Source organism: Salvelinus alpinus, chromosome 27, assembly GCF_045679555.1.
Source record: "Salvelinus alpinus chromosome 27, SLU_Salpinus.1, whole genome shotgun sequence".
NCBI lineage: Eukaryota > Metazoa > Chordata > Actinopteri > Salmoniformes > Salmonidae > Salvelinus > Salvelinus alpinus.
Window position 1 is genome coordinate 37429802 of NC_092112.1, and position 24665 is coordinate 37454466.

Sequence of the window (24665 nt, forward strand, 5' to 3'; positions counted from 1 at the left end):
CACATTAAGCATCTCCAATCCAAAATTAAATCTGGAATCGGCTTCCTATTTAGCAACAAAGCCTCCTTCACTCATGCCGCCAAACATACCCTCGTAAAACTGACTATCCTACCGATCCTTGACTTCGGCGATGTCATTTACAAAATAGCCCCCAACACTCAGCAAATTGGATGTAGTCTATCACAGTGCCATTCTTTTTATCACCAAAGCCCAATATACTACCCACCACTGCGACCTGTATGCTCTCGTTGGCTGGCCCTCACTACATATCCGTCGCCAAACCCACTGGCTCCAGGTCATCTATAAGTATTTTTTAGGTAAAGCCCCGCCTTATCTCAGCTCACTGGTCACCATAGCAGCACCCACCCGTAGCACGCGCTCCAGCAGGTATATTTCACTGGTCATCCCCAAAGCCAACACTCCTTTGGCCGCCTTTCCATCCAGTTCTCTGCTGCCAATGACTGAAACGAATTGCAAAAATCTCTGAAGCTTGAGACTTACATCTCATTCTCTAACTTTAAGCATCAGCTGTCGGAGCAGCTTACCGATCACTGTACGTGTACACAGCCAATCTGTAAATAGCACACCCGACTACCTCATCCCCATAGTATTACTTACCCTCTTGCTCTTTCGCACCCCAATATCTCTTCTTGCACATCATCATCTGCACATCTGTCAATCCAGTAATAATGCTTAATTGTAAATATTTCGCCTCTAGGGCCTATTTATTGCCGTACCTCCCTAATCTTCTACATTTGCACTCACTGTACACAGATTTAACATGTTGATAGAGATTTGGTAGAACTGATTTAAGTTTCCCTGCATTAAAGTCTCCGGCCACTAGGAGCGCCGCCACTGGGTGAGTGGTTTCCTGTTTGCTTATTTCCTTATAAACAGCCACAAAAAGTGCTGAGAACTCTCTAGGCAAGTAGTGTGGACTGCAATTTATCACAATATACTCTACTTCAGGCGAGCAAAATCTAGAGACTTCCTTAGATTTCGTGCACCAGCTGTTGTTTACAAATATGCACAGACTGCCCCCCCTCGTCTTACCGGAGTGTGCTGTTCTATCTTGCCGGTGCAGCGTGTATCCCGCTAGCTGAATATCCATGTCGTCATTCAGCCACGATTCCGTGAAACATAGGATATTACAGTTTTTGATGTCCCGTTGGTAGGATTTTCGTGATCGTACCTCGTCTAGTTTATTGTCCAATGATTGCACGTTGGCGAGTAATATTGACGTTAACGGCAGCTTTCCTACTCGCCTTCTGCAGATCCGGACGAGGCATCCGGCTCTACTTCCTCTGCGTCGCTTCCTTATGCGAATAATTGGGATGTCTGCCCTGCGGGGTGTTTGGAGAATATCGTGTGAGTCCTGCTTGTTGTTATTGTTGTTGTTGAAAAACTCTTTGTCTAATCCGAGGTGAGGGATCGCTGTCCTGATATCCAGAAGCTCTTTTCTGCCGTAAGATATGGTTGCAGAAACATTATGTACAAAATAATTTACAAATATCGCAAAAAAACACACATAATAGCACAATTGGTTAGGAGACCGTGAAACGGCGGCCATCTCCTCCGGCGCCATTTTTCCACAGGGTGGCTATTTGAAGAATCTCAAATATATATTATACTCAAGTAAAATATATTCTGATTTGTTTAAAACTTTTTGGGTTATTACATGATTCTATATGTGTTATTTCATAGTTTTGATGTCTTCCTTAGTATTCTACAATGTAGAAAATAGTAAAAATAAAGAAAAACTCTTGAATGAGTAGGTGTTCTAAAACTTTTGACCGGTAGTGTACGTCGATGTTCAAAGGCAAGCATGTGGCATTTCAAAATCTTTCCAACATCATGGATGGTCCCTACGACAGTGGATACTTTCTTAATGGTAAAAATGTATTAATGATTTTTAACTGTGTTGTGCCTGTATGCTTTGTCAAACATCAAATGGATATCTGTCAAGCTAGTAATCTGGTTACCTGGCAAGTGCCAGGCAGGGCTAATGTTATCTACTTAGCTAGGCACCAGGTAGGTTAGCTGGCTAGAGCTAATGTTAGCTAGCTAAAGTCAGTTGAAGCTCTTGTTTCGAAACACCCCTGTCTAAAAGAGGCAGAATCTGAGACTGAGTGGAATGGATGGAAGAACAGCATCAAATTCAATATGGATAACTACAGAACCAAGATGAAGAGAGCAGGATGTCAGGTCTCCGTAAACACAGGAAAAAGAAGGAGAACCAATCCAGAGAATGAACCACCGCACTCAAACATAAAGAGACCTAGGTAAGTGGGCTGAAGTGAACTTCCTGCCAAACCTCCCCCTTGGAAAGGACTCGGGGAGTCTTAAAACGCTGAGACAGGAAATGGTCCAAGAAGTTCAGAAGACGGAAAGGAACTTACCCCTGTTCGATAGGAAGATGCAGACCACATTCGCCCTGCGGCGCCAGGGTATAGTCACCGACACTCAAATTGTAAAGGAGTTCCTTGATCTCTGGACTGCTCTGAGCATGGAGTCGCAGGTAAAATTGCAATGCAGTATTAATATATTTGTTCTACTGAATTAAATTGTGATACAGTATTCAAAACTTGTGATAACTTCTAAATACTGTCCTTTGTTGTCTGTCTATTCCAAGTGTAGGTGTATGCAGAGTTCCAGCGAATTACAAACCAGAACCTGCCAAACATCTTCTATGCTGAGATTGACCGTCACACCCCTTGGTTAATGACCTTGTACAGACAGCTGTCATCGAAGACTGGAAGGACTGCTGACGCTTTGGTTGACATTCTGAGGTGTCATGATCTACAGGTAAGACAGAGGACTCCACATTATACTGAATTCAGATCTTGGTCTAATGCAAATACCAACTACTTATTAAACCTTGAGGGGAGATGTCCCAGACACAGATTAAGCCTAGTCCTGGACTAAAATAATTTCATTGAGATTCTCCATTGAGCTTGCTTTTTAGTCCAGGACTAGGCTTGATAAGATTTTTAAAAGGAAACTGATAGTTTGCCCTTTTGGGACTATTCCATTGGTTCCATTGTACCATGTTCCTAATTATACCGACCTCAGTGATTTAAGGCTAAATATTTAGATCTTTCTCTGGTACCAGGTTAGATTAGTAAACCAATGTCATAAAATGTACATTCATGTATCCCTTCAGGAACACATGACGCCCACACAAGGTGTACAACTGTTCTCCGTGCTCTTCCTGTGTTGCTGCGCTAGTAAGTCTCTGTATTTTTCAAAACATGCTAGGTAGGTTTCCTGTCATTCCAGTAATTTTGTATTATTGTGCCCATTCCCAATCAACCCACTCTAGCTCCTGAGGTGATCTCAGAGGATTAGATGGACGAGTATGGTCAATCTAGCCAACCATAAGTCAGTGTAGATATATTGCTATATAACATATCTGTCTAGCATTCTCATCTGGAATCAGACGAACCAAGAGGTTGGTGACTCACCGGTAGCCCTGCTGACAATCGTTGGTGACAACACAGAAAATCCAGTCCACTACAATCCGGTCAAGATCTCTGTCGTCCTGGAGAGTGAAGTTGTGGTGATTGACCTCCCCAGACAGCCGGGTGCTTTCCTGGGTAATGTTTGGTCTGATTTATGCTCTCAGTTATCCGAAAGAACTGTCCAACACGTTCGAGTTCATTCAGAAAATCCTGCTATAAATCCCAACTATTTGTTGACATTGTTGCATTTTTTTAAACGAAAGGAACCCCAAAAGACACTTTCTCTTACCCCCGAATTATCATTACAGTAGCTCCTCTACCAGGGTTGGGGTCAATTCCATTTCAATTCAGGAAGTAAACTGAAATTCCAGTTCTAATTTCATTTTATAGGAGGCAATGAGAAAAATTGGAATTGATATTGAAATGTTAGTTTACTTCCTGAATTGAAAAGGAATTGACCCCAACCATGGTGGAAGTGCTACTGTAACGTGTTCTCTTTAAAAGTGAACCTTTGCAGTATGTAGGCTAATAATTGTAGGTCATGGTGCTTCTTAGATCTGCCATTTTCCTTCACTTATTATTTCCTTGCTCAAATGCGTTGAGATAATTAGCATGTTGTCCACCGTTATTAACACAGCACTTGAATAGGCCTAGCACTGACAAGTTGATTTTGTGGCTTACATATGGGGCAATGTCTCAGTGGATGTCAGGGTCGGGTCAATTCCATTTTAAATTCAGTCAATCCAGGAAGTGAACTGAAATTCAAATATTTTCCTCGAAGTAGGCAATGAGGAAAATATTAGAATATCAGTTTACTTACCAAATCGACTGAATTGGAAATGACTGACCCAGACATTGCCACATTGACCCCAATCTGTGCTCTTTAATTGTGGAACCGCACTATGTTCTCTAACATGTAAACCTTTTACTGTATTCTCTTTAAATGTACTCTGATTGTTATTGTTACTGCAACAATAAGTCCGTATTATTCCTGGTTTAAAAGCATTCATTTGTACATGTTTTTTTTTCACATTGCAATTATTTTGTTTGAGTCAGTGCTACTAAAGAAAACCTACGCAATCAGTTGGCACAAAGTTTTTGATTAGATGCACAACTACCTTTTGATTTAAGTAAGTTCTAGTTTTTAATTTGCATATTAGTTGTTGCAACTTACAATAATTGATTACAGGTTAATGGCTAGGAAGTAAGCATTTCACTAAAATATTAAGTTCATAAAACATGTTTGTAGAAAAACTACTTGAAAGTGGTGTGTTACGTTTACTTTAACATAATGAGTTAAATCGATATATATATATTTTAAGTTATTGTAGATCATAGTAATAAAGTTCATTCTAATTACTTTAACTAAGCTACCTGTAATCAAAAATGTATATTAATTAACAGAAATTATTGAGTACTGTTTATTTATTTTTTTACCTTTATTTAACTAAGAAAGTCAGTTAAGAACAAATTCTTATTCTCAATGACAGCCTAGGAACAGTGGGTTAACTGACTTGTTCAGGGGCAGAATGACAGATTTTTACCTTGTCAGCTCAGGGATTCGATCTTGCAACATTTTGGTTACTAGTCCAACGCTCTAACCACTAGGCTACCTGCCGCCCCAATCAATACTTTTAAGTTTCATAATAACAACAAAAACGAAGCAATTAGTTGCCACAAATGTATTGAGTTCTGCTAACTTATTCGGTTTTACAGTGTACTTGGTCTTTACTGGTATTTCATTGTAGCTTATGTACCGTAGCTTAGGCCTATTTGTGAGAAGTACAACATCATAAGCATATTATTTTAGTCTTAGAAAACTTTTTATGGTTATTTCTCACATTGATTGATCAGCCACAAACGAACATGTTGCTATTGTTGCTATTGTCTACCCTTGAACCTTACAATGAGGATAATGCTTTTAGGGCCTGATGCCTCTTAAATGCGAAGAACTTTAAGTGCTTTCCCCATAGACTTGCCATTATTTTGCTACAATTACCTCCACGTATCATCACGAAACGAACTGGAAGCAGCTTGATATTCAGAGTTTTTTACATTTTGAGTTGAATTCATCCCTAGTGTTGAATTAACCTATTCGTACTTCTACAAAGCATTCCAGGATGTATGCAACAAGCATGCCCCTTTCAAACAATACCGAATTAAGGGCAGAGACAACCCTGGTTCTCAGATGAACTAGCTGAAATCATAAGGGAATTGAATGCTGTGTGGGCTAAAGCAAGAAGGTCTGATCTGGCTGAAGATTGGATGGCTTTTAAACGCGTTTGGAATCAGGGTGTGGCTTTGACCCCGAAAGCTGAAAGCAGACAACTACCTCAAATCTACTGCTGATAATCGGAATAATCCTTCAAAATAGATGCACAGCTTTCTAAACAACTGCTGGTAGGTGGTGACTGAGAACATCTCTAGTGTTTTAATCAGCATTTTCTTGATGCAGGTGGATTATTTGATAGGGTTAAAGGTCAAAATGAGTCCCCTGCGAAATGACCTGATACCCCCGTCCACTCCTTCTCCAGGTTCTCCTTCTCTGTCTCAGAGGTGCGTAGAGCGGTGAAAGCAATTGATGTCAAACAAATCCCCTGGCCCCGATGGTCTAGACCCCCGCCTATTACAATAAACCGCAGACATAATTGCTCCCCCTTAAACATGCACATTTAACCTCACTATAAAATGTCATGAAATCCCCAAGTTGTGGGAATCAGCATTTTACCTACTTATTTTGAAATGAGGTGACCCCAGTCTACTGAATAACTATAAGCCCATATCTAAATTGTCTGTTTTGGCAAAAGTATTGGAGTTCCTAGTCAATAAGCAGCTTAAGGCCTGCTTTCAGGAAAACAATATTTTGTGTGGTTTGCAATCAGGTTTCAGGACAAGCCACAGCACTGTTATAGTAATATTGAAAGGTTTTGGATGATATTTACTGTGCTCTGGATAAGAAGTTGCATTGTGTATCAGATTTGTTCATAGATTTGTCAAAGGAATGGGACACTGTGGACCATACTGTATTGGTGCAGAGACTGAAGTGGGTTCACTGGTCATGCTCTAGAGTGGTTTGTGAAATACCTGTCAAATAGAACCCAGTGTGTTAAGGCAGATGGTTGTAAGTCCGACATCATAGAGCTGCACTCAGGTGTGCCTCAAGGATCCATTTTAGGTCCCCTGTTGTTTATTATCTAGATCAACAACATTGGGAGACATGTTGAGACAGTGGATGTAAATGTTTAACGCGAACGACACTGCCTCTATTCAAGTTGCAGCAGTTTGATTTTGGCTTTTGAAAAATCCTAAACTGCTTTTAACATCCCAAAATAATCTGTACAACTTGAAGCTTGTTCTGAATTCCTCTAAAACAAAATACATGTTAATTTCCAATACTAAACACTCTGAAAACCATGTCATTACTACCTTGGAAGGGAATTCCATATAGCAAGTCAAGAAGTACAAATATCTGGGCGTTTGGGTGGATGAGAAGCAAAGCTTCACTACTCATCTTGAGAACCTGGTAAAGAAGATCAGGTTGAGAACAGGTTTTATTACTGGTATGAGGCTCTTTTTTCTTTGGAGGCCAGAAAGAGCTGCTACGGTGTACATTCCTCTCTGTCTTGGACTACAGTGATGTCATTTATATGCAGACCTCAAGCACTACCCTGAAGGCACTTGATTATGTGTTTCACGCAGCTCTTAGGTTTATTACCAACCAAAAGCTTTTGACACACCACTGTGATCTCTATAGTGCTGTTGGCTGGTCTTCGTTGACTCTACAGTACATAGATCATAGTACACCAATGTTGAAGCCTAAGGCCATTTTGGGAAAACTGCCACTTTATCTCTGTTATTCTTTGATAAGGTCAGAAAATATATATCAGTTATGGTCTCACTCCTACTTACTTATAACGGTTCCTAAAATCAGAACGGATCACGGCAAAAAGCGTTTTAGCTACTCAGCTCCGTGGTCTTGGAATTCTCTCCAGACCAGCTTGAAGCACCATGATCTTGTTCCCTTGGAGGAGTTTAGTTGGTTGACTCACATATTACTGAGGAATGTGATTGTCATTAGGATTTGATGCGGTGGTACATGTGATCGATTTTTATCTATGTTTGTTTGTTTGTTTCTGTGATTGAAATGTATATGCTATAGAATGCTAAATGTGTCTGATCAGATATTAGCAAACTAATAGACGAGTTGCCACCTCCACTTATTTGCATAGCCAGAGATCAAATAACCAAATATACAGACAGAGATTCAGTGAAACAAAGTCACATTGATTGATTATCAGACATGTCAAGGGCTTTTCGTTGGGATATAGCCCCTATAGGCTACTACGTGAGTCAAAAGCTAAATTATCCACCTGCTATACTAGGCTAGCGTAGGCTACATTACATAACATGCTAGCAAGATTTTCGGATTACACAGTTAGACAAGAAAACTAGACTAAAGATTATCGTCAGGTACACTCACCTCAATTCGGCTAACATTTTGCCAGCCTAATTGTAACCAAATATTCAAACTGAGACTCTGACATTGATTGATTTATCAAGACGATTTCCAACACTTGTCTCAAAACAGCGCGTTAACGCTGTCGCAATCATAATGGTGCCAACATTATAGTTGATAATACTTTAAAGCTATTGCTTTAAAGTATTTCAAATGGTTGGATGACTTTGGGAGTTTCAGTAAGCAACAATATGATACATGCCTTCAATGGCATTAGCCTACTTTATTCCAATATTTTCATCATGCAGTGATATTCATTCCCATAATTATTGATTTACCCATCCAGTTGTGGTTAAGAAAACGTGCATGCGTAGTGGTGGGCTTTGCGAAGTGAAGTGACATGCCTCGCAAATTTTAGAACTGCCACGAGGAGGGAAACAGCCTAGTAACAGGTGCTGCCTAGCAACCATCATTATGAAGCATCAACTCTCATGAACACACGCCGCTTACGCCGAATTTAGCTATGACTAGTCTTTTTTTTTAACGGTGCAACGTGTAAATTCTGATCCCAAAGTCGTATGTAGATACGCCCGACTTTAAGACCAACTTTTTAAATCCCAACTGGAGCAACCGGCCCCAAGTGAATGTATCGTTTGGATTTGCCCACAATGTTCCCACCAGACCATTCCCACAACCTTTAAAGAACATATTAAATGTGTTCCAGGAGCATTCTTGCCAAAACAAGTGAAAGTTTTTGCATCATAAAATAAACATTGTAGAATCATCCACACAACTGGACAGTTTTTGTGTTTTGAGAAGATCTTTTTTTCCCCACAATGTGATGCTCCAACAAAATGTTTTCTGGGACATTCTTGTAACATCAGGTGAATGGGTCAGGTGAAAAGGGTCCATATCGGGAATATATTTACATGACACATTTTTTAAAATATATATTCTACAGGATACAGAACATTTCCAATGCATATTTTGAGTTTTGTAGATAAGCACCATATCCTGACAAATTCTGAATCCAAAAGTCTCTTTTAGACAGACTCAGTATACCAAACATTAGGAACCCCCCCCCCCCCCCCCCCTTGTCATCAGAACAGCCTCAATTCGCCAGGGCATTGACTTTACAAGGTGTTGAAATCGTTCCACAGGGATGCTGGCCCATGTTGACTCCAATGCTTCCCATAGTTGTGTAAAGTTGGTTGGATGCCCTTTGAGTGGTGGACCATTTTGATACACACAGGAAAATGTTAAGCGGGGAAAAAACTAGCAGCTTTACAGTTCATGGCACAAACCGGTGCTTCTAGCACCTATTACTATGCCCCATTCAAAGGTACTTAAATATTTTTTCTTTCCTATTCACCCTCTGAATGGCACACATACACAATCCATGTCTCAATTGTCTCAAGGCTTAAAAATCCTTCTTTAGCCGGTCTCCTCCCCTTCATCTACACTGATTGAAGTGGATTTAGCAAGTGACATCAATAAGGGATCAAAGCTAACACCTGGATTCACCTGATCAGTCTATGTCATGGAAAGAGCAGGTGTTCTTAATGTTTTGTATACTCAATGTATATGATATTGGGATTACTCCGAATTATCCACATTATTTTAGGTGAATGTTTTTTGCATCATAAAATAAAGAATCATTCGCACAACTGGAGAGTTTTGGTGTTTTGGGAACATATCTTTTGTGATGTCCCAACAATGTTCCCACCAGACTGTTCCCACAACCTAATGAAACATTCTGGGAACCTTTAAAGAACAGACAAAATGTGTTCTAGGAACGTTCGTGCAACATCAGGGGAATATTTTTTGCACCCTAAAATAAATATTGTAGAATCATCCGCACAACTGTTTTGGGAACATATCTTTGTCCCCACAATGTGACGTCCCCACAATGTTCTCACAACATTCTGGGAACCTTTAAAGAACAGGTTAAAGGTGCACTATGTATAAATCGCTTCGCCTTTTCCTGTGTAACTCGTTCCTAACCATTTTTTTGTTATGATGCCCAAATAATAATTTCTAGTTGAATGAACATATGAGACAATTTGAGAAAACACATTTGAAGTTTTCTCATGTTGGAGCTATACTTGGGCCAACTAAACATTTTAAATTCAAGTAACACTTTGACCGAAGAGTTGAGTAAACAAAACAAAACAATTACTTAATAATATTCAGTTGAAAGATTTTTTTTTACAGTGTGGGAGAATAGGCTTTGGGAGACGAGAGGGGGGATTCTTTTGTTGGTTGTATACGTGCGTGTGTCTGTGTGTGTGTGTATGTGTGTGTGTCTTTCTGTATGCGTGCTCCGTCTCCTTTTCTGTGTGGGGGCTTCCTCTGCCCGGCGCTTGCTGCAGATGCAGACTTTTGAAGCTGCAGGCTGGAGACAGGGGTTGACAGGCGGCTGAGCTGAGCAGCCCTGAGTACTGATTACCCGCTCCAATTGGTGGGCAATTATTGCCCCATTTACAAGTACCCAATAAATCAACAAGGAGGCAGAGAAAAGGAGGGGGGAGGAGGGGAGAGAGGGCTGGGGGGCACTGCAGTCTTACAGGGCCCATCAACTACGTGAACGTGTGTCTTATGTCTCAACCGCTCCCTGCTCTCGGTGAGCTCAATGCCAACACAAAAGAAGAGAGAGCCGCTGGAAGAGAGGAGTGGAAAGGAAAAGTGTGTGTGCGTGTTTCTGTTGTTTCTGTGTGTGTGGCGGGAGGGGAGGCCAGCCTGTGGAAGGCTTTTAAGAGGTGAAATCAAATCAAATGTTATTGCAGTGTGTGTGCATGCGTGCATGTTTATGTTTATGTACTGCATGTGTGTGTGTGTGTATCTGTCTGTGTATGTCTCTGACCTCTGCTGGTGTCCCAGGTCTTGTAGCAGGGTGTCAGCCTGTCTGGGCCTCTCCCCGGCCTCCACATGGCCCAGGCTCTTCACCTCGCTGCGGACAAAGTACCAGAGCTCCCTCACACCGTTCTCTACCCTCCGCCTCAGCTCCTCCTGGGTGGGGCCTGGACCTGAGGGGTGGTGGGGATGGTGGTGGGAAGAGGGGAAGGAGGGAGGGAGCGAGGGGGGATAGAACAACTATTATGAGCATAAAGCACAGGTGGAATTGTCATTGAACACATGGTAGCTTCAGGAACATACTGGATCGTCTGCTTTCTCAATCCCTGCCTCTCAACCTCCCTCCCAAAGGGTTTCTTTGATCAGAGCAGTTTTAGCGCATCTGTTTTGTCCGTACAGGATGGAACTCTCTCTCTCTCTCTCTCTCACTCACAATACACTCTCTCTCTCTCTCACTCACAATACACTCTCTCTCTCTCTCTCTCTCTCTCACTCACAATACTCTCTCTCTCTCTCTCTCTCTCTCTCTCACTCACAATACTCTCTCTCTCTCTCTCTCTCTCTCTCACTCACAATACTCTCTCTCTCTCTCTCTCTCTCTCTCTCTCACTCACAATACTCTCTCTCTCTCTCTCACTCACAATACTCTCTCTCTCACTCACAATACTCTCTCTCTCTCTCACTCACAATACTCTCTCTCTCTCTCACTCACAATACTCTCTCTCTCTCTCTCTCTCTCACTCACAATACTCTCTCTCTCTCTCTCACTCACAATACTCTCTCTCTCTCTCTCTCTCTCACTCACAATACTCTCTCTCTCTCTCTCTCTCACTCACAATACTCTCTCTCTCTCACTCACAATACTCTCTCTCTCTCTCTCTCTCTCTCTCTCTCTCTCTCTCTCTCTCTCTCTCTCTCTCTCTCTCTCTCTCTCTCTCTCTCTCTCTCTTTCTCTCTCTCTCTCTCTCTCTCTCTCTCTCTCTCTCTCTCTCTCTCTCTTTCTCTCTCTCTCTCTCTCTCTCTCTCTCTCTCTCTCTCTCTGCAGAAAACAAGAGCCCTGTCCTCCAGTCTCTTTCTCTCTCTATTAAATTTAAGGGGGGGGGGGTCAGCCTAATATTGCGGAAAGTTTGTTGCTTCCATCAATATAATTGTCTGCATCATTTCCAATCCCCCATATAATTTTTGGGTAAATATATATATATACATTCACATACCTATATAGATAGACATACTTGTTTTGAATATACCTTCATTATTCCCCCCAAACCCTACCACCCTTCCCCCAATTGGAGTAAACTAATAAACAATAACACTTAGGCTTCTACCTTCAGTATATACATCTTATACACATTTTACAGACACAATCTATTTTACAATAGGTATATTTTCTTTGTTTTTAGTCCTTCCTCTATTTCTGATGTCCTTCCAGTTTGATTTCTATTTGTAACTGTGCTATTTCACAAAAGTTCTGAACCTATATACATTTTACAGACCCCGTATGTTTTACATTGGTTATCTTGTTATTAGTCCCACCCTTCAGCTCCATTCAACCCCTCCCATCTATCTCTTAACACCATCCATTTTGGATTTCTATTTGCCATATCTTTTTCAACTGTGCTGTGATGCTTCACAAAAGTACTGAACCTTTCTATTCTCATAGCTTCTACAGATTGTAAATTAAAAATAAACATTTTTGCTAAAATAATAATTATATTATTGATTGATTGACTATGGCTTTTCAGATCACCCAGTATTGCTATCTGTAGCGTTAGTTCTAGGCAACTGTTGCAATTCTTCAGCCATTCCTGGACCTGTGACCAAAAACGAGCTACATACAGACAATAACAAAAATAAATGATCTAATGACTCTGCCTCCTCACAGCAAAATCTGCAGAGCTGGGAAGATTGTATCCCCCATATACTGTATATAACATTCTATTGGTTGCAATAATTTTGTATAGTAATTGAAAAGTGTTTCCACATACATTGCCAAAGCAAACATATGGACACATATAGAATCAATGATGACGCAGACAGATCATAATAGGAAAAATAATAATACTCAGTGAGTAATAACATTTAACAGGACACTACAGTAAGAAATGAATGAGGACAATAATGAAATAGTGAGAAAGAAAATGGTAGAAATGTTATTGCTCTGGTTGGTCGTTCCACTGGCTGTCCCTACGGGTGGGGCAGGAAGCTACATATTTTGCAGCTAATATGGCACAAAGGGTTTTTTCGCCCAGATATTGGATTTTCTTCTTTTGCTTCAAAATTGTTGTGTTGCTCTCTCTCTCTCACACTAATTCTATTCCATTCCCACGTTTACCCACTCACCTAGCAACTACCCTACCCTCCTGACGCTTACTTTTTAGACACACACAGATGCAAGCTTTAAAAAAGCTTACACACCACACACACACACACACACACACATTTTTCCTGTCAGCTGAGTTTAGCTGCTAGCATAGCATTGGATTAGCCTGACCTATCTGACTTCATTCCAACTGATCCTATAGGTACAGTTCCACCTGGTCACCCTGTGCTATCTGGGACTCTCCCACAGCTTTCCTCTTCTCTCCCCCGACATGTCCTCCCCAGGTCCTGCTGTTCTGCTCACCATCTCCGGTCAGTCTCTGGAAGCTGTGGATCTTCTGCTTGGCTCTGGTCAGCTGGTCCTCCAGGGAGCGTAGTCTCCCCACAGCCAGGGCCCCTCCCTCTTCTACTTTGCCCTCAGGTATCCTACAACAAGAGATGAGGGTGAGAGCGAGCAATGGGTATGGGAGTGTGTGGATGTGCGTGTGTTTGTTTTTCATCATCTTTCTCAGCTGGGTTAGTATATAAGTTACAGCTCTTGCACAGTGTGTGTGTGTGTGTGTGTGTGTGTGTGTGTGTGTGTGTGTGTGTGTGTGTGTGTGTGTGTGTGTGTGTGTGTGTGTGTGTGTGTGTGTGTGTGTGTGTGTGTGTGTGTGTGTGTGTGTGTGTGTGTGTGTGTGTGTGTGTGTGTGTGTGTGTGTGTGTGTGTAGCTCTTTGTGGCTGTCTTGATTAAATGTGAGCATGCATCAAAGAGTGTTCAATAGCACAGTATTTCAGTGAGCTTAGCAAATTTGCAGCTGAAAATCTCGCAAAGCTTAATTGCTAATTACAATTTAAATTACGTTCAGGCCGCCTTTCAGCCCATTTAAAATGTAGCCTACATTGCTCGCTTCTAATGAGTATTTGTAAAGTATAATGCAGTGGTTTTCAACCGGTGTGCCGTAAAACTTTTCCTAATCGTGTACATTTTTTGGAACACTCACTTCTAAACGTGACCTGTTGAACGCACAGGGAATTCTGACTTGGGAGCACCAGTGACGCTCGGATAATAAATGAAATGGCACATGGTTACATCTGTATCGTTGTTTCAAGACCAGTAAACTCAGGCTGTTGTCACAATTGTATTATCGGAGGGGCGCACATCATGAGCAATGTCATTTATTTAATTTTACTTCACCTGTGAGAACCATTAGCATAGGCATGTCTGATTAGAATTAGCTGTACCACATCCTAAGACATAGAAACAAACGGAGCGTGGATTTGTGTCTATGGTTGGATCTTTACAGTTTCAACGCAGATAACCACGTGTCTGTCGCCCAAACCATTAAACAATTATTTTACTTTCTTAAAGGGGTACACACAAATTCATCATCATGAGTAAGGAACTATAATAAGGAACTAATAGTTCAAATAAAATGTAATCCGTAAAACATGGAACAGATGAGATGGAGGTCATTACCATTAAATAAATGAATAGGGATATTTTAGGCGAGCCGTAGAATTTTAAAGGTGTACCACAGTTCAATGCTACAATGCTGTATACAGTGTGCTATAGTGACTGGAAATATCTCACTTGATTTCATTTGATACCATTTCCTGAGCATCTCAATTACTTCATGAAAAGGTTGTCCTCTTTTTCATAACACACAGATTACACATAGCCACGAATGTGCGCGCATGCACACAAACACAAACACACACACGCACACACACACACAGACACTTCATCTTCAATCATGATGGCAAATTAAAATGCCGTAACGCTATCTAATACATTAATACCTATATGAAAATATTAATAGAAACAGCTCCAAGTGCGTCCAGACACATCCAGTCATTCGTGAACCGAGACAGAGGCTTTGCTAATGAGTCATCAAGGCATGCAAACTCCATTTGCTCCCTGAGTGGGGAACATCAGAAGCTGTCAGGCAGAAGGAGGAGACTTTTATAGTAACATGGGTCTATAACCTTATATCGTCATTATAAAACATGCACACACACATCAGGGAACTAAGCTAACAGCAGTGGGGGAGTAAAGAAACCAAAAACGAAAAAAGGACTGATGAATAACCACTTGAAGTTCACATTTGGGCAGCAGTGGATAAGGGACAAGGTTAACCTTTCAAAAATCCCCTGTGATTTTAGTTCATATTACTGTGAAATGATCTTCCAACTCTCCCTGAGTCGCAGAAACTTAAGAAAAGGCTGTTTCACTTGCCTGAGTCTGACAAAGCTCTTAAGAAGGAAGACCCATTACGTGTGTTTTCCCCCTTCAAGGTCCGGGGTCAGCTCAGAAGTGTGCAACGTTACAGAACGTTCAGTTAGAAGAAGCGTATTCATTACACTTCTGTGTGTAACATTATGAACGCTTGACCACACTGTAAGAAGACAACGAGAGGAACTCCCAAAGGCCACCGCCTTACTGCCCAGCTCACACGATCACGTAGGAACAAGGGCTGGGGGCTTGTTCAGGACGATGCAACTTGCAGAATGTTCAGATAGAAATTCATGTAGACTATGATATAACATTATTCTCTGTCCTGTAGAATATATCATCATTTCATTTAAAGAGAGCCTCTGATTACAGCTCTATATGTTACATTTCTATCTGCAACATTCTGAATGCTCTACATTACCGAAAATACCCCATGAGGATCCTGGAATGAAAAGGCAAACAAGTTTGTAGTTCCACAGTGTAGCACCTCCGACTAGAGACACAAATCCTTACAGCACTCACTCTATGTGATGCTAACAAAGGCTAACAAGCATCACATGTGTCTACTGCTAGCTCAGATGCTAACAGAGAGACGTCAAATAGTAGACACCTGCAGCCACAGACAACAGACGTAAACATGTAAACACAGAGACAAAGACACAACATGAATGCAAACATAGCAACAACACCAAAGACGACCTACCACTGACAGAATACACATGAAGCTAACAAAAAGTGCTCAAAGGATCCCTGACATGAATATGTGCTATACTTTTGTCTCTAAGGACAAACAGAGCTGAGGCTCGGCAGGGTAACTTGGAGGGTAAAATATGTAAAACGGCACAATCAAATCGTGCATTGTCTTCTATGCATGTTTTAAAGGCAATGTTCCTTAAAATCGCCGAGACCACCATTCACGGTGAACACTATTGTCCACTCAATCGGAAATTACTAATTAAATGTAAATTACGCTATAACCCGGATCTTCCGCGTTCTGATTGAATCTAGGCCTTCGTTTAACGAAACGGGAGAGAGATAGCGGACGGGAAAATTCCAACTGGGAGGGGAGAGAGAGGAATGAAGAACACTGTTCAGTCTGAGTGAAAGAAGGACAGGCTGAGAATGAGGGAGCGGGGAGCCCCGCGGCAACGGCCACTGAGGCGGAAAGCAGGTGAGATTCCGCACGCACAGCCCCCGTTCCCTCGGAAACGCTGCCCGCTGCCTCCTCATTGGCTCGCCTCCGCCTGGTAACCATGGAGTTAGGAGTCACATTAAGATCAGAGCTGGATACAGCAGTTTAAACGGGGGGCGAATAATGTATGCGAGGAATACTGGTACTGCATACATATTTCTGTAGGAAATATTCCATTTACCTTCTCTGTTCGAGACTTCAAAGGTGACCTTAGAGCTGACCTGGGCAGAGACATACATATGGATAGGAATGTAAAGCACTGCTAGAATCACACAGATTAAAGTGGGGCTATATAAATACAATTTACATCAAGGGGGAACATTAATGGAAAAGGAGAGTGTTGTGTGGGGCCGTGGGAGGAGGCCATATATATATATATATATATATATATATATATATATATATGTGTGTGAGTGTGAGTGTGGGAGTGGGAGTGGGAGTGGGAGTGGGAGTGAGAGTGAGAGAGAGAGTGTTAAAGGCTGTGTATTGGAGTCAAAATCCCAGCTGGTGCTTGATACCCTATTACTCCAAACCTCAAATTCACTAGAAGTGAAGTAGGAGCTAATCCACGCCCACACGGCCAGACACCAGCTCTCTCCAGCTCATCTCTCCCAATCAGGCCAGGCTTACACAGTTGTTGTGCCCACAGACAGCTCTCACAATGGGCTAGTGTTGGTGTCAGAGCCCCTGCCTTCCCTGAGACGACCAGGTCAACAGGAGTTCAGTCTGGAGGCAGTGGCAGCGGTAGCAGGCAGTGTCTGCTCAGTGGAACCATACCGGGCTAATGACATTACCCAGTAAATTAGTCCTCTCACCAGAGTCACCACACAAGGAATACAGTCAATGGCACACAGGCAGCACTCAAGTCATGAGATAAGATCTTACATACAGAGAGACACAAAGATACACACACACAATGAGGTTATAGACACACAATGGGGGACTCACATAGACACGCAGACACACACACACACTAGCAAGGCTCAAGCCAACCCCACCTGAGAAAACACATCTCTTTGCTCTCAGTTGGCTGTGTTTGAGAAGTGGATCATCTATTTGTCAGCTAATTGCCACTTCACCGATTGCTTTCAAAATGTAACAAGAAAGAATTCATGTGATTACCAGTGCAAACTTCTTCTCCTGGAATTGACTAAGTATGAAACGATGTCTCAAAAGGATGGTGGTAGAGTTGGAAATCGTAGACATGGGACCATTGTTTTGGGGGGGATTTATCAAAGTTAATATATCGATGGGGCTTAAACACACTGACATGGCAACTACATGACAAGACAGAAGAGGAAATGGTCTACTTACAGGAAGTTTTCCCCTTCATGGGATAGAAAACTGTTGATGTTCGATTAGATCAGGGGCGTAACTTTGGTTTAAGAAGTGGCGGGGACATAATATAGAGTACCAGTCAAAAGTTTGGACACTGACTCATTCAAGGGTTTTTCTTAATTTTTTACTATTTTCTACATTGTATAATAATAGTGAAGACATCAACACTATGAAATAACACATATGGAATCATGTAGTAACCAAAAAAGTGTTAAACAAATCAAAATATATTTTATATTTGAGACTCTTCAAAGTAGCCACCCTTTGCCTTGATGACAGATTTTCACACTCTTGGCGTTCTCTCAACCAGCTTCATGAGGTCACCTGCAATACATTTCAATTAACAGGTGTGCCTTGTTATTTGTGGAATTTTTTTCCTTCTTAAAACCTTTTGTCAATAGGGGGAGCTGTTAGCACTTTTTTTTTTTGACATTGCCAAATTAAACTGCCTAGTACTCAATTCTTGCTCGTACAATATGCATATTATTGTTATTATTGGATAGAAAACACTCTCTAGTTTCTATAACCGTTTGAATTATGTCTCTGAGTGGAACAGAACTCATTCTACAGCACTTTTCCTGACAGGGTGTGAGATTTCAGAAATCTTGGCCTCTGGTCCCAGGTCAGTTTTAATGTCCCTGTGAATGCTATGAGGATACAAACACTGCCTACGCCTTCCTCTAGATGTCAGTAAGTGGTGACAATTTGAATGGAGTCGATTGCGCAATCAGGGCCTGTATAAAACACCAAAGACCGGAAGGAGCTTTCTTTTGGACCCTGCGCTCGACGCACGATGGACGTCGGACTGGCCTCTTTCCAAGCCTTGGTTTAGCCAGTAATATATCGCCGGTCATGTTTTTACTCGTTATAGGTGTTAAAAACATCATAAGGTAGTTAATTTAAACCGTTTTATAGCAATTTATATCCGTTTAGTGCGATTTTGAGGCATTTATTTGTGACGTCCTTCCATGAGCTGGGCACTTTTCCTGTACATACCGAACGTTAGTGGCCATTTCGACGGGACAAGAGGACATCTTTCGACCAAAAGACGATTAGACCGGAGAAAGGATACATTGCCCAAGATTCTGATGGAAGAACAGCTCATAGTAAGAACTATTTATGATGATAAATCGCTGTTCTGTTGAAAAATGTTAAACGCATATATCGCCATTTTGTTTTGTGTAGCTTCGCTTTGGCGGACCCGGTATTGCACAGTAAGGATCATTTTAGAAATGTAATTCAGCGATTGCACTAAGAACTAATTTGTCTTTCGATTCCTGTCAACCCTGTATTTTTTAGTCAAGTTTATGATTAGTTATCGATTAGACTAGATCACTCTCAAAGATGGCGCCCGATATTTTCAGGCCAGTTTTGCTACTATTCTCATTGTATAACCACGTTTTTTTGTGGCTAAATATGCACATTTTCGAACAAACTCTATATGTATGTTGTAATATGATGTTACAGGAGTGTCATCGGAAGAATTCTGAGAAGGTTAGTGAAAAAATTAATATATTTTGGTGATGATAACGTTATCGCTCCCTTTGCCTTGAATTCATGCTGGGGTAACGTTTGCACATGTGGTATGCTAATATAACGATTTATTGTGTTTTCGCTGTAAAACGCTTAGAAAATCTGAAATATTGTCTGAATTCACAAGATCTGTGTCTTTCCATTGCTATGCTTTGTTTATTTTTATGAAATGTTTTATGATGAGTAAATTGGTAATACACGTTGCTCTCTGTAGTAATTCTAGTCGCTTTGGGGAGATTTGTGATGGTGGCTGCAATGGCAAACTATGATTTATACCTGAAATATGCACATTTTTCTAACAAAACCTATGCTATACAATAAATATGTTATCAGACTGTCATCTGATGAGGTTTTTTCTTGGTTAGTGGCTATTTATTTCTTTATTTGGTCGAATTGGTGATAGCTAGTGATGGAGTGGAAAAATAGTGGAGTAAAAAAAATGGTGTCTTTTGCTAACGTGGTTAGCTAATAGATTTACATATTGTGTCTTCCCTGTAAAACATTTTAAAAATCAGAAATGGTGGCTAGATTCACAAGAAGTGTATCTTTCATCTGGTGTCTTGGACTTGTGATTTAATGATATTTAGATGCTACAATTTACTTGTGACGCTATGCTAGCTATGCTAGTCAGTGGGGGGGGGTGGGGGGTGCTCCCGGATCCGGGTTTCTGAGGCAGTAAAAGTTAATGTGTTTGAGCAAATCAATTGTGTTGTGACAAGGTAGGGGTGGTATACAGAAGATAGCCCTATTTGGTAAAAGACCAAGTCCATATTATGGCAAGAACATCTCATATAAGCAAAGAGAAATGACAGTCCATCATTACTTTAAGACATGAATGTAAGTCAATACGGAAAATGTCAAGAACTTTTTAAGTTTCATCAAGTGCAGTTGCAAAAACCATCAAGCGCTATGATGAAACTGGCTCTCACAAGGACCGCCACAGGAAAGGAAGATCTAGAGGTAACTCTGGATACGTTCATTAGAGTTAACTGCACCTCAGATTGCAGGCCAAATAAATGCTTCACAGAGTTAAAGTAACAGACACATCTCAACATCAACTGTTCACAGGAGACTGCGTGAATCAGGCCTTCATAGTTGAATTTCTGGTAAGAAACCAATACTAAAGGACACAATAAGAAGAAGAAACACGAGCAATGGACATTAGACCGGTGGAAATCTGTCCTTTGGTCGGTTGAGTCCAAATTTGAGATTTTTGGATCCAACCGCTGTGTCTTTGTGAGACGCAGAGTAAGTGAGCGGAGGAGGTGTGCTGGTGTGGCGGGTCCTTTGCTGGTGACACTCAGTCATTTATTTAGAATTCAAGGCACGCTTAACCAGCATGGTTTCCACAGCATTCTGCTGTGATACGCCATCACATGTGGTTTGTGCTTAGTGGGACTATCATTTGTTTTTCAACAGGACAATGACCCAAAACACACCTCCAGGCTGTGTAAGGGCTATTTGACCAAGATGGAGAGTGATGCACTGCTGCATCACATGAACTGGCCTTCACAATCACCCGACCTCAACCCAATTGAGATGGTTGACCAACAAAAGGACAACCATCTCTGCAGCACTCCACCAATCAGACCTTTATGGTAGAGTGGCCAGACGGAAGCCACTCCTCAGTAAAAGGCACATGACAGCCCACTTGGGGTTTGCCAAAAGGCACTGAATGCCAATTGTTATGTCTGGAGGAAACGTGGCACCATCCCTACAGTGAAGCATGGTGGTGGCAGCATCATGCTGTGGGGAAGTTTTTCAGTGGCAGGGACTGGGAGACTAGTCAGGATCGAGGGAAACATGAACGGAGAAAAGTACAGAGAGATCTTTGATGAAGACCTGCTCCAGAGTGCTCAGGACCTCAGACTGGGGCGAAGGTTCACCTTCCAACAGGACAACGACCCTAAGCAGACAGCCAAGACAACGCAGGAGTGGCTTCGGGACAAGTCTCTGAATGTCCTTGAGTGGCCCAGCCAATAACCCGATCAAACATCTCTGGAAAGACCTGAAAATAGCCGTGCAGTGACGCTCCCCATCTAACATGACAGAGCTTGAGAGGATCTAAAATTTGCACAAAAATGTATCCTGTTTTAGCTTTGCAATTATGGGGTATTGCGTGTAGATTGATGAGGAAAAGATACATTTTAATCCATGTTAGAATAAGGCTGTACCGTAACAAAATGTGGAAAAAGGGAAAGAGTCTGTATACTTTCCGAATGCACTGAATGTGCTAGAATACAGTCAAAATTTGATGGATTTTTTTTTATTTAAAAAAGTGTTTCACTCCATTATGCAGCTGTTACATTTATCAGAACTGTATTCTGGACCTTTTATACACTTTGACGACTGTTGCTACACACACACGCACGCACAAACGCATGCAAGCACGCAATCCTGCACGCACGCCCGCACATAAAGCACAGTTATAGATCTGCTGCATGGAGCATGGAGAACACAGAGCAATAGAGTAATCTGTCTCTCAGTCTCATTGGAGGCAGACAGACTGACAGACTCCAATAAGTCGACATCATTAGGAGGAGACCGTCTAATGGACAGATAATGGTCAATGGACACTGTGGAGAAAAACCAATAAAACCATTCAGCTCTTTCTTATTGTGTCTGTGTGTGCTCTAGGCTTTTGGGTGCCCTAATCGAGATTTGGTTTGGGGGGGCCCCTCCCCTCAATGAAGACGGTACATCTCGCTCCATACCATTTCGTCCATGTCATTCCCTCCACTCTCTTTCCCTCCTGTCCATGTTATCATAGCGACCTGCACTCAGTGGCGTATTTCAGTTTCTCGCTATTTTACAAATTTTGCCATGAGGCCTGGAGAAAATGATGCTGTTTAAGAGCTATTTTCCTGCTATAAAAAATAAAATGACGTGGGCCCCTTGCCTTGCGGGGGCTGCTGGGGTGTGTGCTACAACAGTGCCTGCACTGCTCTCCTCTCTCTTTAACAATCTTCTTCTTCCACCCATCCCTAAATATCTGCATGGTGCAGACCTCACCTCATCCATCATCCCTCCCTTTCTCCATCCGCATGCCTGGGGATCGATCAGGCCCTCATCGCTCTGGCCACCTGTTTTTCACACGCGCACACACAAACAGACACGTTCTCTCTCTCTTTCTCTCTCGCCATTTCGCTTGCGCGTGTAATCATCTCTGTGTGAGACACATCAGGTGATTGACAGCTGTGGAGAGGGCGGCACCAGAGGCAGATCGCCACGCCGACCCTGTGTTCACCCCTCATTAGTGCTGCTGGGTGATTGGTGGGTGGGCTATCGGCCTGTCACTCAAATCAGTGTTGAGAGGCTGAGTGTGGGAGTTAATGTAGTGGAGGTGTGAGATACTGAGTTAATGGCTGCACCTCAGGGTGACTACACTGCAATACATGCTCACATGTGGTGTGCCACGTCATCAACTCCACAGTCCGACACCAGGTTTCTATATCATGTGATGGGGTTAGCTGATATATTAAACACAACGTGTTAAACACCTATCCAGGCATTGTGGTCAACCTGAAACTAGTCAGTCAGCCATAATTCACTCAGTCAGTCAGTGAGTTGGTGTCATACGCTGAGTGTACAAAACCTTAACAACACCTGCTCTTTCCATGACATAGCATTCACCTGGATTCACCTGGTCAGTCTATGATCCCTTAATTAATGATGCCAAATGTTAAATCCACTGTCGTGGAAATTCTTACACGGGGACACTAGAAGATAATCTGAAATGAATCATTGTCTATATGTCAGCATGCTGGATAGGTTCCAACTATCTCAATACGCCATAGTACACATGTCAATCAGAAGCTCTGCCTGGGCAGACGCAGCAGTTTGTCTTAGATACGGCTATACACAGACACGTGATATTTGCATGATTTAGCATAATTAATTAATCATTACCGTTTTGTTTCCTTCATGTGACTGACCAATATCTCACGAGGCTTCTTCTCTCTAAGCTGAGACCTTGATACTGAGATATCTTTAGTTCGTTCTCAAAACAAGGTTCTGGGCGTACTGCCAAATTGCAGCTACTGATAGCGAGGATTTGTACAGTGAGTCACTTGCATGAACACAGAAATTGGTTTATAGAACAGCACATGAATAGAACACAGAAATTGGTTTATAGAACAGAACCTGAATAGAACACGGAAATTAGTTATAAGAAAAGCACAAACATTAAAATTATATTACACTACTTCAACCAGTGTAGATGAAGGGGAAGAGACTTTTTAAGCCTTGAGACATGTTTTGTGTACAGTATGTGTGCCTTTCAGAGGGTGAACAGGGTATGGTAGTAGGTGCCAGGCGCACCGGTTTGTGTGTGTCAAGAACTGCAACGCTGCTGGGATTTTCACGCCCGTGTGTATCAAGAATGGTCCACCACCCAAAGGACATCCAGCCATCTTGACACAACTGTGGGAAGCATTGGAGTCAACATGGGCCAGCATCCCATGTAGAGTCCATGCCCTGACGAACTGAGGCTGTTCTGAGGGGAAAACTCAATATTAGGAAGGTGTTCTTAATGTCTTGAACAGTCAGTGTATATAGTAAGTTAGTCAAACAGAGAGTCAGTGAGTGTGTCAGTTAGTGACAACTAGGTGGTAAGAGCCACACCACTCAGGCCGGCTGTCACAAACACGCACACACACACAAAGGCCCTGGTCCGTGTCTGTGCCAGCAGTTAGGTGGTGGAGAAGGGCATGGTCTCTCTTAGTACGCAGATAAGACACATCTCCGCAGCGGTCTCCTGGCTTGGGCCTGCTTCAGTTCAGACTCACCGTTACACACACATACATACCCATCTACCCAGCCTCATAGCTCTGGCATGTCATCTCTGATTCTTAGCTATCTAGCTTAGTGGGACTTTAGCAAGATAGCAAGACATGACCATTATGACACTGGATGGTAACACTGGTCCTGACCTGCTCTAACAGAGTAGTCTGACTGATTCCAGAGCGCTGGCTCTATCTGTTCAATAACAACAAACACAAAACATGCACTGTCTCTGACTGAGACCCATCTGGACAGTGCCTGTTTGAAGGCTGGACTTGTTTTGGTGCCATGAATCCTACCTTTGCTTTCAAGCCAATACTGAATAATTACAAAAGCAAGGGATTTAATCGGAGACCAGCTGTCTGAAGTGTGTGTGCTTCAAAGCAATTGAGGATATCACAGGAGGGAACTGAAAGCTGCACCTACAGCTGGACTTATGACTAATGCAGGCACTCATACACACACTCATACACACACTCATACACACACTCCTACACACACACACACACACACAC

At 42.0% G+C, this 24665-nt stretch overlaps 1 protein-coding gene across 3 annotated transcripts in view; it reads right to left on the reverse strand.

The window, feature by feature from the left end:
• The window catches only part of LOC139556506 (alpha-(1,6)-fucosyltransferase-like), a 159591-nt gene that overhangs the window by 37371 nt on the left and 97555 nt on the right, over positions 1 to 24665 (reverse strand). For all 3 annotated transcript variants that reach the window (XM_071370550.1, XM_071370551.1, XM_071370552.1), the window contains 2 exons: positions 13394 to 13515; positions 10781 to 10943 (listed from right to left, as the gene is read on the reverse strand). In XM_071370550.1, the coding sequence (XP_071226651.1) occupies positions 10781 to 10943; positions 13394 to 13515 (285 nt within the window). The remainder of the gene's footprint in view (positions 1 to 10780; positions 10944 to 13393; positions 13516 to 24665) is intronic.